The sequence below is a fragment of the Lynx canadensis genome, chromosome A2 (genome assembly GCF_007474595.2).
Source record: "Lynx canadensis isolate LIC74 chromosome A2, mLynCan4.pri.v2, whole genome shotgun sequence".
Lineage (NCBI taxonomy): Eukaryota > Metazoa > Chordata > Mammalia > Carnivora > Felidae > Lynx > Lynx canadensis.
Genome location: NC_044304.2, coordinates 144,737,117 through 144,756,624, shown reverse-complemented (window position 1 = coordinate 144,756,624; position 19,508 = coordinate 144,737,117). Strand labels below are relative to the sequence as shown.

General features: G+C 47.1%; 1 protein-coding gene across 1 annotated transcript; it reads right to left on the bottom strand.

Moving 5' to 3' along the window:
- Positions 1–2,394: 2,394 nt before the first annotated feature.
- FAM71F1 (family with sequence similarity 71 member F1) lies at positions 2,395–17,928 on the bottom strand. Its single transcript, XM_030295584.1, has 7 exons — positions 17,680–17,928; positions 16,411–16,595; positions 15,048–15,300; positions 10,206–10,327; positions 7,269–7,306; positions 3,767–3,934; positions 2,395–3,012 (listed from the first exon to the last, which is right to left on the bottom strand). The coding sequence occupies exons 1-7, from the start codon at positions 17,926–17,928 to the stop codon at positions 2,999–3,001; spliced, it is 1,029 nt and encodes a 342-aa protein (XP_030151444.1). The 3' UTR covers positions 2,395–2,998.
- Between the last annotated feature and the right edge of the window lie 1,580 nt (positions 17,929–19,508).

Below are 19,508 nucleotides of genomic sequence, written 5' to 3'. Positions count from 1 at the left end.
GGAAGAAAGCCAAGAGAATACAGTGTTCTAGAAGCCAAGTGAAGAAAGCATTTCAAAGAGAAAGGAGTAGTTACATATGTCACATGCTGGTAACAGTAACATGAGGACAGATTAGCCACTGACTTGAGCAATAGGGGGGCAGGTTTGGTGGGGAAGTGGGTTCAAAAACCTACTAGAGGGATTCAGGACAGAATAGGAAGCAAGAAATTGGAAACCCTTTCAAGGAGTTTGCTTTAGAGGGGTAGAGAAAATTGGAGCAGAGGGGGAGAGGGACCGAGAGAGGTTTTGTTTTATTTTCTTCTACAAGCAACACCAGTTTTATTGCTGTTGGGAGGGATCTAGGAGCAAGGATAAAACTGATGTAAGAAAAAGGGAGAATTGCTGGAGGAGTGTCCTTGGGTAGAAGAGATGGGATAGGATCTAGTACTGAAGGGGAAGAGTTGAACTTTGCTTAGAACTCAGACAGTTCTTCCATAGTAACAAGGAGAGAAACAAGATCTACGGGTCTGGTGCCTGGTAAGTGGTGGACATGGTCATGAGAGCTTGGAGTTCTCTTTCAGTTGCTAGCTACTATGTTCTCGGTGAAAAAGGAAGCTGAGGGGTGCCTGGGTACCTGAGTCGGTTAAGCGCCCGACTTGGGCTCAGATCATGATCTCACGGTTCGTGAGTTTGAGCCCCACATCGGGCTCTCTGCTGTGAGCACATGGGTCCTCTGTCTGCCTTTCTCTCTGCCCCCCACCCCCTCTGGTTTTCACTCTCTCTCAAAATAAATAAACTTAAAAAAAAAAAAAAAAAGGAGGGGCACCTGGGTGGCTCAGGCGTTAATCGTCTGACTTCAGCTCAGGTCATAATCTCATAGTCTGTGGGTTCAAGTCCCCACTTGGGGCTCTGCACTGACAGCTCAGAGCCTGGAGCTGAGATTCTGTATCTCCCTCTCTCTCTGCCCCTCCCCCGCTTGTGCTCTGTCTCTCTCCCTCTCAAAAATAAATAAACATAAAACATTTTTTTTAATAAAACAATAAATAAAAAGGAAGCTGGGTCATCAGAAGGCACTGGGGGTGTGTGTGTGAGGCAAGAGGTATGAAGTAGCCATTCAGCTGTCACAGCAGATGAGGGACGCATCTCTGGGCAACATTAAGGACCCTCCTGAGACTTGAGATGACGACTTGGAGGTAAGACTGGTGGGTATGTCCCATGGTTTTCTCCAAGCAAGTTTTGCAGCATGATGCGAGCATGGAGTGGGCAGAACTGGACTTAGCCAAGTGAATGAAATAAAGTGGAAGAGACACAAGGTGTTGAGGGTGCATGCTGAATATGGAATATGGAATCGAGGCTGGAGGGGAGGGAAATGAGGACACGAGGAGGGTGAGGAACCGTGGAAACCCAGCAGGAGCAGAAGATTGTGGTGGGTGGAAGGATTATTGGACTCAGGGAAAGAGGGGAGGCAGTGGAGGTGGAGAGTGGGAGTAATGGGGGAGGGGTGCAGTTATTAATGACAGACTCCAGGATAAAATCATGGGAGTCAGTGGCCGATGAGAGTAATGGGCAGGATTACTGGGCAGCAGCTCAAGGAACAGTGACCAGGGCATGGGGGGAATCATCTAGGTGGATACTGAAATCACCAAGAATTAGGACAAAACAATTGGAAAGAGCGGTGGTGATCCAGGAACTGACTTTTTAGTCCTCCAACCATTTCAATCTGAAAATTACTCCAGTGAAGGAAAAGACCTTCCTAGAATATCTTAAAACAAAGCAAGACACCTGAAAAAGTTTTCCACTTGGAAGTCTGGGCAGCTTTTTGGAAACGCTCATAGCCTGTTTTTTACTGAATATGAAGTATTGTACATTTTAAACAAAGAGGCCAGTCCATCGGCCAGCTGACAGACACTCCTTTGTGTCTCCCTTGACCTATAACTTGTGAACCTCTGACTTTACCTTCGCTTTGACCCTGGAACCTCTGACTTCCCCATGCTTTGAGGCCGTACCTCCTCTCCGCGGAATCGCTAGTTTAATAAGCACGAACGAGGTATGTCGACGTTTCATGGGGGTGTCACATGCAAAAGAAATTGAGCCAGTGCTAGTAGGACTGAGGCACAACAGCAAACTTAGAAAGTTTGACCACAAAAAGAGAAATTCCCCCCACCTCACACACTTACACTGCCTCCTGCAGGAAACTGCAGTCTCAACCCCAAACCTTCACTTGAATCGCCAAGGCTAGGCTAGCAAGTCCTAAGGAAGGAGGTGCAAAGCTTGAATCAGAAAAGAGGGACAACGACGACGATGATGACCACCACCACCACCACCAACAAAAACTGGCAGAAAAGGAAACTTAAGGAGAGGCTCTTGGCTGGAATGAGTTTCTGGCCCCTCCTATTTACCCCGAGTAATCTGGACAGAGAAGAAAAGACATTTCTCTTTTGGTTTATGGCCTTACTTTCAAGTTTTAAATTAGATAAATAGAAGCTTGGTGAGGCATCTCTCAGTGGTGTGTTTCTTCTCTTATCCTCTCCAGCTTCTTTTTCAGGTCCCTCTGTTTCCTTCTGTTACCGCCTCGCCGCGAGATCTCCCCTCTTCTCGGACTTCCTCCCTCCACCTCCTCTCTTCGCCTCCACTTTGGTCTCTTCCACGTCTCCTCCGGTCCTGCTTCCCTTTCCTTCCTTCTCTCCACCTCTGGGCCCTGGCCCTTCTGAGAGCATGTCTTCTTGTGCTCGCTCTGGTGGTGGGATGGAGGCTAGGTGTGGTGACAGGTGGCGGTGCGGACCCCGAGTACGTGGAATGACATACTAGAACGATGCAGGAATAATACTTCTCACCCGGAGCCGTGCTCGCAAGTGGTTCTCCAAGGAAAGGCTATGCTATCAGCGTGAGATGATTCTAGTGTTTCCTTAGTTGCAGCTTTCTCCTCCTCCACATCCAGATAGAGTCCCTCAGAAAGCTGAAGGCTGCAGAGTGGCATTGGTGAGGGCTGCATAGATTCTCCCCAGAATGAAAGCGTGGTTCAAATACAATTTCCTGTTAGTGTAGGAGAGAAAGATGTCCCATGAGCAATAGCTTGCCTAAAAAGCTCTTCTATGGGCATGTAGATATGCTATTTTTTAAATTGTCAACTATTAATAACAAGTACTTGTAAGAGTTAGTGCTTTATTAATAATATTTGACTTGAGAAAACACAAACCACTCCTCCCTTCTTTGGGGATCATCTCTGGTCAAGCAGAGACCCATGGGAAGTACTTAACAAATATTTGCCAAATGAATATATGGATGGATGGACGAGCCTTGGAACATAGAAAGATAAGAGCTGGGCTTCAGAGAAGTATCACCTCCACCCCACCCGTTTTGGCCTTGCTCCTTCTCACTCTCTGCAGAAGGTTGGGGCTCCCCGAGAGCTCTGGAAAGGCAAAGGGAGAGCCAGCTTCCCACTCCCTCAGGGGAAGAGCCCCAGAGGCACTCCCCCGCACAGCAGGGGAGAAAGCAGGGCTAGCCACAACTGTGATGTCCTGGTCTCCGTCCCTTCAGGGCCACTTGCAGGAATTCCCAGGGGCCTCTGCGGGCTTTGCAACTGCAACATTTAAGGTTTCCGCTCAGCCCAGTTGGAGGTAGAGAACAGGGCACAAACAAAGATGGTGAACTTGCCTTTGGCTGGCACCCCCACTCCCACTCACGGCCTCCTGGAATCACCCCCAGGATCTTAGGACCTGACCCCGGGCCTGAGGTGGAACCCCAGGCCTGTCCCACGAAGGCGGTCAGATTAATCCCATCACCTTACCTATGAGTGGGGACAGCTGTGGCCCCGTGGAGGCTGCCAGGGTGCTGAGGAGTGAAAGGGGCTGTGGACCCGAGGGGTTCTCTCTTTCCCACTCTCCATAAGTGAACGAGTCCCTCCAGCTGAGGTCTCGGGTACAAGGGATGCTGTCTTCACTGGGAGTATCTTTCTCTAGGTTAAAAAGGGAATGCATTTGTTTGTACTTTAATTCACAGAGCAGTCTCACGGGTTATGGCCAACACGTGTAGGGTGCTTATTATGGGCCAGATATGGTTCCAAACAATCCCATGTATTAATGCTCTTTTAATCTTCACAACAACCCCGAGAGGTCAGTGCTGCTCTAGTCTCCATTTTCCTAGGAATCTGAGGCCCAGCGAGGTTAACTTGCTTACCTAGGGTCATGAAATGAGGAGTCAGATCCAGAATTCAAAGCCAGAATTCAAAGCTAGGCAACAGAGCCCATGTTTTAACCATCCTACCATTTGAACAAGGCAGTGCCAGTAAAAGGAGAGAACCCATGTGGCTTGGAGAGGATCACTGAGTGAATTTCCCCCAGGAGATTCAGCTAGCTGAACTGGCAATGGCCTGGAACCCAGATGGCCTTAGGCCAGAACCTGTTGTTGGTCCACTTGGCTTCAGCCACTCAAAGGGTGGCTTGCAGCCCAGCAGCTTTGCCATCACCCGGGAGCATGCACAGTCTCGGGCCCACCCGGATCTACTGACTCGGAATCTGCATTTTTAACAAGATTCCCCGGGGACTATTTGCACGTTATAGCTTGGGAAGCCCCACAATACGCCCCACCACCCACACCGATGGGGAGTTGAAAGGTTCAGCCACACAGGTAAGCTTTGGGACGCTGGTTTTTCCCAATGTAGCTCTCTCCTTCTTTTCATCCAGAAGTTCCAGGAGGCTGAAGTGTGACTATCCTTCCAAACTCAAAGGGTATGCTACCTGGCCCGCGGAGGAAAGACGGTTCTTCAGTTTCAAGGAAAGAGAAGGGTCCTGAGGACATCCTAGGATAATTCATCGAAAACAGCCTTGGGACGGCTCGGGAGTGGTAGTTCCCATGGCACACATATCCTCTGACTCTGAAACTGAAATATTCTGTCTTCCTCAACCATAATCCCATGGGGTATGTTTTGAGCGTGGGTGTGTGATTGAATGTAAGTGTGAAAACATTCAATACAATGCATCACCATTGTATTATCTGTCACGTGACAGGAGACAGCATTCTTAGCCTTGGGGAAAACGTGGGCCAGCTCTACTCACCGTTTAGAATAGGGGCTGTGAACTGGCGGCCTCCAGGCTGAATCTGGTCTGCAGATACCTTTAGTTTACCCACTGTCAGCCTATGCTGTGCTTTAGCATTTTTATGGGGCAGGGTCACATAAAAATCCAGATTTGGGGCTTTTCTTGAAAACTCAGGGTATCAGTCGGTTAAGCGTCCGACTTCAGCCAGGTCACGATCTCGCGGTCTGTGAGTTCGAGCCCCGCGTCAGGCTCTGGGCTGATGGCTCAGAGCCTGGAGCCTGCTTCCGATTCTGTGTCTCCCTCTCTCTCTGCCCCTCCCCCGTTCATGCTCTGTCTCTCTCTGTCCCAAAAATAAATAAACATTGGAAAAAAAAAAAAAAAGAAAACTCAGGGTATCTGGCAACACCAGATCTGTGTTCCAGCATGGTGACAATTAAAGGCTCCACTGAAACCTTCACTTTGTCATTGTCACTGTCCCTGCCGTGTCCTATTGCCTCCTCAGTGCTGACCTCCAGGTGTCAGCCCAGCTGTTGTTTAACTTACAGTGGAGTTGAGAGATAAGTCAACCATTTCTCAAATTTTTTTTTTTTTTTACTGTTTATTTTTGAGAGAGAGAGAGAGAGAGGATGTGAGCAGGGGAGGGGCAGAGAGAGAGACCCACAGAATCAGAAGCAGGCTCCAGGCTCTGAGTTGTCAGTGCAGAGCCCAACGCGGGGCTCGAACTCACAAGCTGTGAGGATCAGGACCTGAGCCGAAGTCGGACGCTTAACCGACTGAGCCACCCAGGTGCCCCGTAAGTCAACCATTTCTTATATGACACCTAGACTCTCCAGACGTTTGAGTTGTAATCCCTGGTTTGGACGAAAGTTGGTAGAGCTTCTCTGGGATCTACACGCTCCTCTAAATTCCTAACTGTGACATTCCGGTTGCCTTCTGAGCCAATGTGGAGGGATAATTTATTAGTGGTGTGGTACACAGATACTTATGGAAGTCCTATTGTGTTCTTAGCCCTGTGCTTGCCACGGCAGCTAAATAATTCAGAGGCATGAAAAGAATGAATGTTGGTTGAAGAGATAAGACTTAAGCCTATGTTGGGGCGCCTGGGTGGCTCCAGTCGGTTAAGCGTCTGACTTCGGCTCGGGTCATGATCTCAGTTTGTGAATTCAATCCCTGCGTCGGGCTCTGTGCTGACAGCTCAGAGCCTGGAACCTGCTTCAGATTCTGTGTCTGCTCCTCTCTGTGCCCCTCCCATGCTCACACTCTGTCTCTCAATAATAATTAAATGTTAAAAAAAAAAAAAAAAAGACTTAAGCCTATGTAGCAATTAGGGAATAATGTAAGAGAGGTTATGACTAAGGAAAGATTTATCCAGAAGGACAGGTAGGATTTAGGGTGGAGCAGATGGGATGAATAAGGCATAGAGAAGCATAGTCAAGGCTTAATGGAGCAAATTTGGGCTGGAGAAGACGAGGCACGGACGGGGCTTCTATTTGAGGGGGAGAAAGTGATCGGGTGAGATGGGTAAGAGGGGAAGTTTAGGCAGGGTCATGCACGCCAAAATGAGTGGATATGGGGTAAACAGAACCTGGAAATTCATGGGGAACCGGCTGCTGTTTCCAGAATGTGTCATGCTCTCTCACACAGACCCTGTCTCCTCCTAGCATGCCCTGCCTCTTCCGCTTCGGCCAGCCCTGCTTGTACTCATTCTCCCTGACTCAGCTCAGACCCCGGCCTTCCTGAGCAGCTTCCTGGGAGGAGTGAGGGACCCCAGGGGTGAGTTTTGAATGTTGCCTAGAAATAGAGTTTTTGTGACTTTAGGATTTACCCATCTGACTCCACCAAATTGTAAACGCTTTCCAGGGGGGTACTGTGTCTCTTTCTTCATTGTGATCGGAAGCCTTCGACAGTGTTTGGCGCTTACCAAGTGCCCACTGCGTGTTTCTGAATGAGGAAATGGACGCACTCGTGGAAAATGACCGCAGGCCAGGCATGAGCTGACCAGGTGGACTAGGGGAGAACCCGCGGGAGTAGAACAGAAGTAAAGAATATGGAGAAACTTCAAAGGAAGAAATTGGTAAGATTTGTTGCCAACTTGACTCTGGTGGCCAAAGAGCCTAGAGGAACTCACACTAAGGTACGGAAGGAAGACAGAGATCCAGGAAAGCTGGGGTGGGGAGCTGGAGGGGGAACTTATTCCTACACCTGTGGAGCAGAAAGTTCTCCAAGAAATGGGCGCCCCGTGCCCTCCGTTACCTGGGCTGTCCCTTTTGGTCTGTGTCTTTTTGCTGCTCCTGGAACTCCAGCCATTTCAGGATCAAGGAGATGAAGGTCAAAAGGAAAAGAACAGAGCATGAAACTCTCATTTCAAATCTTGTCTCTAGTTCTATTTTGCCTGATGCAAAAGCTTGAGAGGCAGATATAAATATGAAAAAGACCAGCTGTGGCTACACTGGGTGGGTGCGACGCATGTTAAAGCACCAGAAGAAAAAATAGGGAAGGGAGCGGAGGGAGGGGGCTGGGACGGGGAGCAGAATCCATGCCGCTGATTTTGCTGAGGAGGAATGGGTGTGACTCCATCTGTTTGGTCCTTTGTCTCAGCCATTTATTTTCATTTGCTGTGAGTTGCTTGTTGTTGCCAATGTGCAAAAACTGATATAATTGCAACCAGACTAGAACCTGCCTGAATGAGGAGAAAAATCATCACTCGGGGCCTCGTCCCGGGAGATTAAAGAGAAGAAACCAAATGCCTGCACAAAGAAATTGTTGAGATAACAGTGCGGCCGGAAGTCATTTCCCCTGTTTCTCACATCTCTCTGATCCATTTGGGACATGACAAGCCAGACTAGGTTGCCCCGGCTTCCTGGCTGGTCTCTCCACACTTACTCTCCCTCTCTTCAAACCAACTGTCACTGAACAGCCAGCATGACCTTTCCAAAATGTAAATTGGATCACATCACTTCCCAGTTTAAGATGAGGCTAAGGCTCCCATTACACTGAACTCTAAATTCATTCACATGGCTTCCCAGCCGCTGCTCGGCCCCTGCCCACTTGTTTTTTTGTTTTGTTTTGTTTTGTTTTGTTTTACATTTATTTTTTTTTTTTCAACGTTTATTTATTTTTGGGACAGAGAGAGACAGAGCATGAACAGGGGACGGGCAGAGAGAGAGGGAGACACAGAATCGGAAGCAGGCTCCAGGCTCTGAGCCATCAGCCCAGAGCCCGACGCGGGGCTCGAACTCCCGGACCGCGAGATCGTGACCTGGCTGAAGTCGGACGCTTAACCGACTGCGCCACCCAGGCGCCCCTACATTTATTTATTTTTGAGAGACAGAGAGAGACAGAGCGTGAGCAGGGGAGGGGTGGAGAGAGAGGGAGACACAGAATCAGAAGCAGGCTCCAGGCTCTGAGCTGTCAGCCCAGAGCCCGACACGGGACTCAAACCCACGAACTGTGAGATCATGACCTGAGCCAAAGTCGGACGCTTAACCGACTGAGCCACCCAGGTGCCCCAGACCCTGCCCACTTGTACTTAGGTCCTTCCGCCACCGCTGCTTCCCCACTGGCCCTTCCTTCTCCTTCTCCGAACTCACCAAGTCTCTTCCTCAGGACGAAACCTCGTTTGTCCCCTTAACCTGCACAGCATTCTCCACCCTTTATCTGGTTAGTGCCTAATGCTCCTACACTGCTCTGACCTTCTGGAAATATTAAAAGCTGCCTGTGCCAGAATTGGCCAATAGACCCCTAGTATCCCTTCTTCCCTTCTCCCTCGGGGACAGAGCATCTAATTTTGTTTTAGGCACATGATTATGTACTCTATGCACAATGATGAGTGCGTTTCCCAGCTCCCTTGTAGTTGGGTATGGCCATGCGACTGAATTGCGGCCATGAATATAAACAAAAGCTATCCTTCCGCGAAAAAAAAAAAAAAAAATCCATGATTTAACATTTTGAGACAGTCATAAAGTTGTTTCAATCTATCTTTCTCTATTAGAGTCCAGGGGTCACCAGCTCAGCAATGCTACATTTTACCTAGAAATTTCTTAACTGCAGATCTCTGTGTGATACACAGCGTGACAACCTCCAGTATAAATTCTTTAGCAGTGGGCAACTAACAAGTTTTTTTCTTGTGTTAATACTTTACAGCTTCCAGCCCAAGTTAATGATACAAGTTAATATTGAGAATCTCCTTATGTCTGCCTCTAAATCTGCTGAGGACCCTGCCAAGTACTGATGCGTATGAGCTCATTTAATCTTACAATATCTGGATGAGGTTGGCACTATCATAGTTTCCATTTTGCAGATCTGAAAACTTAGGACCAGAAAAATGAAACAATGTGCCCAAGGGCTCACAGTCAGAGCAGTGACTTGTGCCCAGGACTGCATGAGCTCTTAATCACAGTAAGAGATTATTCTTACTAAGAGATTATCCAACCCTACTGGTTTACCCCCAGCACTCGGGAAAAAAGCCTCTTTTTTTTTCTGTTGTGTCTCTGAGTTGCTGGTCCCTGTTGTGACAAAAATCTTCTAAAACGTCATTTTTCTCTTCTGGTGACATTTAGCAACTGATTTCGGTTCTCTAGGACACCGGTTCCCACGTTATCTTTGTGCTCTGCTCGTGGTGCCCTGTGATCTAAGTGCCCTCAACGCCTGTCTCACGTCAACCAATCTTAAGACTACATCCTAAGTCACCTGCACAACACAGGGACATTTCCTCAGGCATGGATAAGATGGGCCTGGACCATGGAGTTTTCCAGAACAGATTATACATTTAGAAAACAACCACAGAGGCTCCCTGAATCCCAGCAGAGGCCAGGTGAACTCAGTGAGTAGATAACGTTTGAAACAATGTTTTAGTTATTTCTCTGTAGAACTAGGAACTGGATTCAAAACAAGGTTTTGCTTTCCCACCTGTGCTACTAATGTGTTCTTATAATTGAAGAGTTACTTTTGTTTTTTTATAACATTCCTCCTCTGGAGTCAAGCCTACAGTGCTTGCTGTGTGGAGGAGAATAAGGCAAAGAGAACCGGCAAAAGGTTGGCCCTAGTCAAGGGTAAAGCCTGGGTACTGAGTGCAGCGTTCCATGCTCCTCCCTCTTCTCCTTTCCCAAGTTATTTGGTTTCTGGATCTCATGGCCCAGGCCATCTGGGCCACAGAAGGGGTGTCAGACTGGCCCAGTTTAAGTCACGTACCTTAACTGGCGGGGCTGGTGCAAGTCGGCAAAAATCTGAGAGAGTGCTTCACTTTCCCCCTTCGCCATCAGCTGCATGAGGCTCTCGCTGGGCTGGGAGGCTTGGGGTTTCTTCTGTACTAACTAGATGGAGAAAAAAAGCAAAGCCAGGTGGTTAACGCCTTAGGGTGTCTGCATTTTCCTAATCGTGGTCCAGACCTGAGAGTGTTGGGGCTTAAACTGTTCGACTGGGCTGCCGTGTCAGCTGCTCAGAGAGGCAATTCTGAGGCCATATCTGTTTGTTTATACTCCCTGTATTCTTGTAAATATCCTTTGGTGCCTTAAGGATACTATAGTCATTGAAAACTTTAGACATCATTTAGTAGATAATCTTTTTCATCTTTTTCTCCCTCAAATTTTTATTTAAGTTCGAGTTAGTTCACACACAGTGTAATATTGTTTTCAGGAGTAGAATTTAGTGATTCATCACTTACACCTAGTGCTTGGTATATAATCTATTTTTTTTTTTTTTTTAGTTTATTTATTTATTTTGCGAGAGAGAGTAGGGGAGGGGCAGAGAAAGAGAGAGAAATAGAGAATCCCAAGCAAGCTCCGCACTGTCAGTGCAGAGCGGGATGCGGGGCCTGAACTCATGAACTGTGAGATCGTGTGTGACCTGAGCCGAAGCGGGATGCTTAGCCAACTGAGCCACCCAGGCTCCCCAATAATCTATTCTTATTAACATACCTTCTTGTGTTACTGAATAGCCTATTCTTATAAGCTTTAAAAAAGCTTATGCTGCTTGTTTCTAATTTTTTTTAATGTTCATTTATTTTTGAGAGAGAGAGACAGACAGACAGACAGAGACAGAGCATGAGCACGGGAGGGGCAGAGAGAGAGGGAGACACAGAATCTGAAGCAGGCTCCAGGCTCTGAGCTGTCAGCACAGAGCCCAATGTGGGGCTCGAACTCATGAACCGTGAGATCATGACCTGAGTCGAAGTTGGACACTTAACCGACTGAGCCACCCAGGTGTCCCTTGTTACTTGTTTTTATATTTAAATGTAGGGGGAATCAAATACCTGTTGTAAGAATTTAATGAATGGTTTAAAAATTAATTTCTCTAAGAAAAATCCCATTTTGAGCTGCTTTTTACACGAAGGTCAAATTGCCCTCTTTCTTGCTGCCTGTGATGTCCCCAAAGGCACTCTAGCTGTTCATACTCCTCACGTTCATTTGTTCATTCACTCATTCAGTATGTATTAGATGTCAGCTGTGTGCCACACACTAGGGATCATGCTAAGAAGACAGAGAAAAACCCCTGCCTTCAAAGAGTTTATGTGCCAGCTCAAATTGGTCTTATGTCACATCTTAAGGCCTGGGGCAATGCCCAGGTGGCTTCACTGGTGAATTCTATCAAATATTTAAAGAAGTGGTAATACCAATTATTCACAAACTCAGAAAATAGATGGGAGAGAGAACACTTCCAAAAGCATTCAATGAGGCTAATAGTACCCTAAGACCAAAGCCAGAGTATCACAAAGGTGTCCCAAGAAAACTACAGACCAATATCGCTAACGAACATAGATGCAAAAATCCTTAACAAAAACCAGGGTGCCTGGGTGACTCAGTTGGTTAAGCGTCCGACTCTTGATTTAGGCTCAGGTCATAATCTTGAGCAATCGAGCCCCATGTTGGGCTCTGCGTTGACAACGGGGAGCCTGCTTGGGATTCTCTCTCTCTGCCCCTCCCCTGCTCATGCTCGCTCGCTCGCTCTCTCTCTCTCTCTCTCTCTCTCTCGCAAAATAAATAAAAATCAATATTTAAAAAAGATGCTAACAAACCAAATCCAATAACATTGAGAAAGGATTATACACACCATGACCAAGTGGAATTTATTGCAGGAACATGAGGTTGGTCTAACATCTAAAACTCAAGTAATGCAAGACACTGTATTAATAGAATAAAGGACAAACCATGTGGTCATCTCAGTAGCTGCAGAAAAAGCATTTGACATGATCCAATACCCATTCATGGTAAAAACTCTCAATAAACAGGGAATAGAAGGGAACTTCCTCAACATGATAAAGGGCAGCAACCAAAATCTCATAATGAGCATCATACTTAACGGAAGGCTGCATGTTATTTTCCTAAGATCAGGAACAAGCCAAGTAGGTTTCAAGCCCAGTGTGGAGCCCAATGCAGGCCTGGCACTCACAACCCTGAGATCAAGGACTGAGTTGAGATCAAGAGTCAGGTGCTTAACTGACTGAGGTACCCAGGTGCCCCTACTTTTGCCACTTCTAACAAACATTGCACTGAAGATTCCGGGTAAGGCAATGAACCAATGGATCCTGACTAGAAATGAGGTAAAACTGTCTTTGCCTGCAAATGACATGTGTGTGTGTATGTGTGTGTATATGTGTGTGTAGAAAATCCCAAGGAATCCATAAAACCAGCTATATCTAATGAACAAGATTAATACACAAAAATCAATTGTATATCTGTATACTATCAATGAAGGATGCAAACATGTTACTGAAAGGTACAAAAACATTAAGAGAAATTAAAGAAGATCAAAATAAATGGAAAGACATTTCATATTCATGTACTGGAAGGCTCAATATCGATAAGATGGTAATTGGCTCCAAGTTAATATGTAAATTCAACAAGTTCTTGTAAAAATTCTGCAGGCTGTTCAGGGGCGCCTGGGTGGCGCAGTCGGTTAAGCGTCCGACTTCAGCCAGGTCACGATCTCGCGGTCCGTGAGTTCGAGCCCCGCGTCGGGCTCTGGGCTGATGGCTCAGAGCCTGGAGCCTGCTTCCGATGCTGTGTCTCCCTCTCTCTCTGCCCCTCCCCCGTTCATGCTGTGTGTCTCTCTCTGTCCCAAAAAAAAATAAATAAACGTTGAAAAAAAAAATTTAAAAAAAAAAAATTCTGCAGGCTGTTTTGCAGAAATTGACAAGCTGATCCTAAAATTTATATGGAAATGCAAAAGATCTAGAGTAGCCAAAATAATGTGGAAGAGAAAAAAATTTGGAAAATGTACATCACCAAATTTCAAAATGTAGTATAAAGTTATATTAATCAAGACAATGTGGTATTGGCCTAAGAATAAGCAAACAGATCAGTAGAACTCTCAATTAAGGGCCCAGAGGTAAATCCTTAAATTTATGGTCAACTTATTTTCAAGAAAGCTGCCGGGACAATTCAATGGAGAAAGGATAGTCTTTTCAACAAATGGTGCTGGGACAATTGTGTATCCACATGTTAAAAAAAAAAAAAAAAAAAAAAAAGTACTTAGATTCTTACCTCACACCATACACAAATAGTAATTCAAAATAGGTTATAGACCTAAATAGAAGAGTTATAGCTATAAAACTTCTATAAGTAAAGATAGATTAGGGGCACCTGGGTGGCTCAGTTAAGTGTCCGACTTTGGCTCAGGTTATGATCTCCTGGTTCATGAGCTTGAGCCTGTGTCAGGCTCTTTGCTTTCAGTGTGGAGCCTGCTTCAGATCCTCTATTCCCCTCTCTCTTTGCCCCTCCTCAGCTCGTGCTCTGTCTCTCGAAAATGGATACACATTAAAACAGCAACGTATGATTGCAAGTGACTGAGCTATTACTGTAGTACCTTTAGTAAATATTTCTTACCATAGATTAAATCTTTGTGACTTTGGGCTGAACAAAAAAGTCTTAGCTACAACATCAAAAGCCTGATCCATAAAAGAAAAAATTGATAAATTGAAGTTCATCAAAGTTAAACACTTCTGCTACACAAAGGACACCGTTAAGAAAACGAAAAAGAAATTTACAGACTGGGAGAAAATATTTACAAGACATATGTCTGATAAAGGATTTATATCTAGAATACACAAAGAACTCTAACGACTCAATAAGAAGACAAAACACAATTTAAAAATGGGCAAAAGACTTGAATAGACATTTCACCAAAGAAGATACATAAATGACTAATAAGCCCATGAGAAACTCTCTCAAGATCATTAGCTATTCAGGAAACCCAAATGAAAACCACCATACATCCACTAGAATGGCCTTACTAAAAAACTTAGATAACACCAATGTCGGTGAGGATGCGGAGAAATTGAGACTTTCACGCATCGCTAATGGGAATGTAAAATGGTGCAGCCATTTTGAAAAACAGTTCGTCAGTTTTTTTAAAAGTTAAATAGAAACTTACTTTGAAGTCACATAAATATACGACCCAGCTATTGTATTCCTCGGAATGTATCCCAGACACATCAAACACACGTCTACGCAAACGCTTTGACACAAATGTTCATATCGGCATCATTCATAATAGTCAAAATCTGGACAAAATCCTCATGTCTACCCACTGACGAACGGACATACAAAATGTGGTTATATCTGTACCGTGGGATGCGACTCAGCAGTGAAAATACTGATAGTCTGACTCTGCCAGAGTTGGCCTCATGCTACAACGCAGATGGGCCTGAAAAACATCACGCTAAGCGAAAGAAGCCAGACACAAAAGACTATAGAGTGTAGGGTTCCATATATATGAAATGTCCAAGAACTATGAATTTATAGAGACTGAATACCAGTCAACGGCTGCCTAGGGCAGGAAATGGGAACATGTGAATGACTGCAAATGGGACCAAGGAAATTTTTAGGGTGATGAAGTATTCTGAAACTGGATTGCAGTGTAGGGGGCACAACTCAATACAGTGGCGGAGAAGTGTCGGACTATACCCTTAAAATGCTGGGTTTCGTGACTGTAGACTCTACCTCAATAAAGCTGATTAGCAAAGGCCTAAGGCAGGGATCACCCTCACATACCAGCTCACCTAAACTCCACAGGCCAGCTCTGGTGCCCACTTACGTGCGAGTCTCCCGAGGGGCTGCAGCTGTTCTTGGGTACCAGACAGTGAGTGACAAGAATCCTAGGGTCTTTGGTGGTGATGGACAGGCCCTTCTGCAGAATCTGAACCAGTCGGATCCAGAAGCGGAAGACAGTCTCTGGGTGGTCAGGGTGGAGCCTTAGGTAGTAGATCTTCTCAGTGACTGTCCTCAACCGCAGGATGCGTTGAAGCCGGTCACAGACCTGGAGCTCCACAAACTTCAGGGGGAGTATCCTGAAGCCACAAGGGAAGACACACATGGGCGACCCCTATTGCTTCTGATCCAACCCTCTCTTCGTTAAAATGAGGAGCGTCTCCCACAGGACTGAGGCTTTGGGGGGTAGGAGAGAGAGGGCTTGGCACAGTGGTGCTCCCACTTTGGAGAGATCAGCTGCACTTTGGAGAGATCAAGCTGGGGAGCTTGATTAAAATGAAGACGCCCGAAGATAGCCCCCGAAACTCCGATTCAGCAGGTCTGGGGTGTGGCCCTGAAATCTGCCGTGATTCTCACGCCGGTGTTCCCTGGGGTCCTGCTTGAGAGAGACAGCCCTGGAGTAAGGTGGCTGGGGTCAGAGGGTTTCTAGTTTCCTCCTTGACAGCATGCAGGGGACTTCCCTCCTCTGCCACAGAGTTGGCACATTCATCGACCCTAATGCTTCAACTACTCTTCGCAATGGGGCTAAAGTTCAGGGGGCTGGCTATCGCCCCACGCAGAACATAAAGGCGAGGTTTGTCACTGAGTCAACAGGGAGACATCAAGCGTTTACCTGGATTTCTGGGAAGATCTAGGGATTCTTGAGATATCCTACAGATTACTTGGAGAGGTCCAAACATCACATAGACCTGTTTCATCCCAGAGGGGTGTGATGTCCCTGTATGTTACGGTTCTAAGTGAGACTTGGTTCCGCTCATTTTACTAGCAGGAACATTGAGAGGCAGCAAATAACTTGTGACTCAAAAATTATTGGGGTCAGTTGGATACCAAAGACTAGAACCCGTGTTCTCCCAAACGGTGCTCCATTTGCTGGACCTCAGTGCTTCCTGGCCGCTCGGCCCAAGGCGGAGAGATTCCCTATGAATTCAGCGCGGTGAGTGCAGCAAGAAGGGAAGTGGGCTGTTGACTCGCTTCTCATTACCGGCCACAGAACACTTCCCTTTGCCCCCCACCCCTTAGCCTTGATGCTCCCAGTGCACCCGGGCTTGGGCTACCGTCGCCTAAAAAATTAACGTCACTGCCAATGACTTCTCTGCTTCTCCCCGTCTTGAGTTGAGTCCCAAAGCAGCCTCCCGCTCTGGGTCTGCCCCTCGCCCTACTCCTCTTCTGTTCCCCTCTGTGTTGCTTACCTCTTCAGGATGATGTTTGGGGCTTTAGATGGTCTGTTCCATGTCTGGCTCTGTCCCTGGTGCCATTTGACACTAGCCATGAGGAGGATATTGGGAAGGGGCAGGCAGGGCACGGAGGAGGTCACCCCAACGGCCATGGTGTTGGAGGCTTTGTAGATGTCTATCCAGTTCCTGCCCTTTTTGACCTGCAAAGCAGTCCCGTGGGCACAGCCCTGAGCGTTTGGCAGAAGGAGCAGTGTATTTCAGCTGAGGGTTTCCCAACCCTGGCACTACGCACTTCGGGCTGGATAATTCTTTGTTTGGGGGAGAGGGGTCTCCTGTGCTCTGGGGATGTTTAGCAGCATCCTCGGCCTCTACCTACTAGAGGCCAGCAGCGATCCCTTCCCCACCCGAGTTGTGACCATCAAAAATATCTCCAGATGTTACCAAAAGCCCCCTGGTGTGGGGGGGTGGGTGCAAAATCAATGTTTGCTGAAACCACTGTTTTAACCTATATTGGTTAAACGCCTATAAGAACCATAATCCCGGAGTTCCTGGACATGTGTTACATTTCTGTGACCCCTCCCCCACAGTTTCCTGGGTTTTCTTAGACAGGGTTGTCTATAGGCCCTTTTTTGAGGGGCCCTATAATCTCCTTTCTCTGAACCGTAAGGTCCCGTGCCATCCCAAGGTCTGTTTATTCTGGGTTCCAGCTGGCCTGAGGAGAACCCAGGCAAGGAAACAAAAATGCACCGAGTGCCCTCGTACTTAGGCCTTTGCTTCCTGTGTTTTCGTGTAATAACCAGGTTGGTCCAACCCCTTTTACAAGACAGGAAACTGGGATTCAGGGTGTGCCGGTCACTTGCACGATGACACCTCCTGATGAGAGAGCAGATTCTGAGCCCTGGTCTCTCCGGGTGCCCAGCTGCTGGTCTTTCACCAGTCAGCATTTCTGTCACAAACCCTCAAAGGGCAGCTCATTTCACTGCCTCTTTGTTCATGCCTTTGGGCTGACAGCCTGGAGGAGGAAGCAAATTGAGGGATTCGGATACCAGATCCTCTACTCAGAGCAGAGAACACCTGACCTCTGTCCCCACGATGACAAGCGTCTCCAGAAGAAGCCTTGTCTGGGGCTCTGCAACGTCAGGGTCAGATGCATTCCAGGCCCACTGACTTCTCCTTACCTCCGTTCTCACTCCACGCCAGTCCCAGGGACAGACTCTCCCAGTCACACCTTGGGAACAGGTCTAGAAGAATCAAGGAGTGCCATTCTGCACGACCCAAGAGTACCTGGACAAAGTTGCTTTCAAACACCACTGAGTCAGGAAATAGGTTGAATTCTGGAGAGTGAACCATCTGGCAGAGCAATCCCTCCTCCACACCCAGGCCCACTCCAGGGTTTGGCTCCCCATCCACAGTCAAGAGGCCCCTGACTTCTTCCCCGACATTCAGGGAGGGGAAGATTGGGTAGGATCTCGTGACTTGTACTGTCTTCTTTGATTTCCACTGAGTCTTTCTCTGTGGAACTGATGACAACATTTCCGCACATGCTCAGGGGCCTACCACAAGTTTGTCCTGGTAACTCTCTCTTCCCTCCTGGCCTTGGGCGGCTGGCCAAGGCCTGGGACCGCCAATCAGCTCACAATGATGAATGGATGACATCATGAAAAAACCAGGCTAGGCCTGCAGGAAAGGGAAACGCAGAGGAGCCTCCCTTTTCCTCCAGAGCGCTTTCACGGCTTGTTTATGCCCTCATGCCCCCCAGCCCCTGTCGGAACCGGGGACATAGTGCCCCCAGAACTTGCTGAGCAAGTGGTGAGCCAGGTAGAAAGCAAGGAAGGAAGGAAGGCTGTTGGGAGGGCATTTTCCTCCCTGCCTGTCAACCCTCTCTTACTCCTAATGCAACCTGCCGCAATCAGTTTTAAGGGCCGGTGTCTATTTAAAACCCAGCCCTTCAGAGCATTGCACGATGCGGGAGCACACATGCCCTGGTTTATCTGCAGGAGCCTGTTCCGTTTTAGAAGGAATTGCTGGGCTCCGTGCTCTGCTATGGCTGGGTGGTTACTTCTACAGGCCTTATTTTCCTTAGGAGGTAAAACTGAAGGAGAAGTAAAGTAATCAGTTTCTTACCCAGAGGCTGGCTTTGTGAGGGTGTCAGCTGAGAAGAATAGAGCTGGGATGGGCGTTTCTGCTGAATCAACAAGCCATTCCCCTTCTCGGAGAGTGACAGCGTTCCTCATCCTGGAGCCAGAAGGTGCGAGAGCCCATATCCTGCGGTGGCTAGGTCAAGGGCAAAGAACCCAGCAGGTTGACCATTGTTCAAGTCCACTTCAGGGAGAAATTGTATTCTAATTTGGACAAAGTTCCAGAATTTACTAAATGATGTATTATCCATCAAAATCAAATATGATCAATTTAGAAAAGCAATTTGATGGGGCACCTGGGTGGCTCAGTCGGTGAAGCGTCCAACTTCGGCTCAGGTCATGATCTCACAGTTTGTGAGTTTGAGCCCCACGTTGGGCTCTGTGCTGACAGCTCGGAGCCTCGATGGAGCCTGCCTCATATTCTGTGCTCCCTCTCTCCCTGCTCATGCTTGCTCTCTCTCAAAAATAGACTTAAAAAAAAAGTTTTTAAAAAAGAAAAACAATTTGACAACCAATATATGTGACGTACAGGCAGAGCGATTTATTTTTGTATTCATTGTCCAGTCTGAGAGATGGCTGAAAGGTCATGAGGCTTTCCTGATCTGATTCCATCAGCCCCTCACCTGGTCACTTCTATTATGCACCTGTTCAAGCACCTGAAACAGCTCCTAGGTTGGTAAAGCAACTTCCCTATTCACGTTCCTCATTTTCTTTTGCTTATCATGTGGGGAAAATGTCCTCCATGGAACATTCTGTAAGGATGGGGCCAAGAGACCCCATCCTGTGGTTTACATTTCCCTAGGAACAACACACAATACAAATGGGATGGCAATTAACACACCGATATAAGTTAAAGCTTACCCACAACAGTAAAGCTTATTGGCCTGGATGCATGGCTTGGATATATTTGGCCATTGAGACATCCAAAAGTCCCCTTCAGCTGGGAAGATGACTTTTTCTCTTTTCTGTACAAGC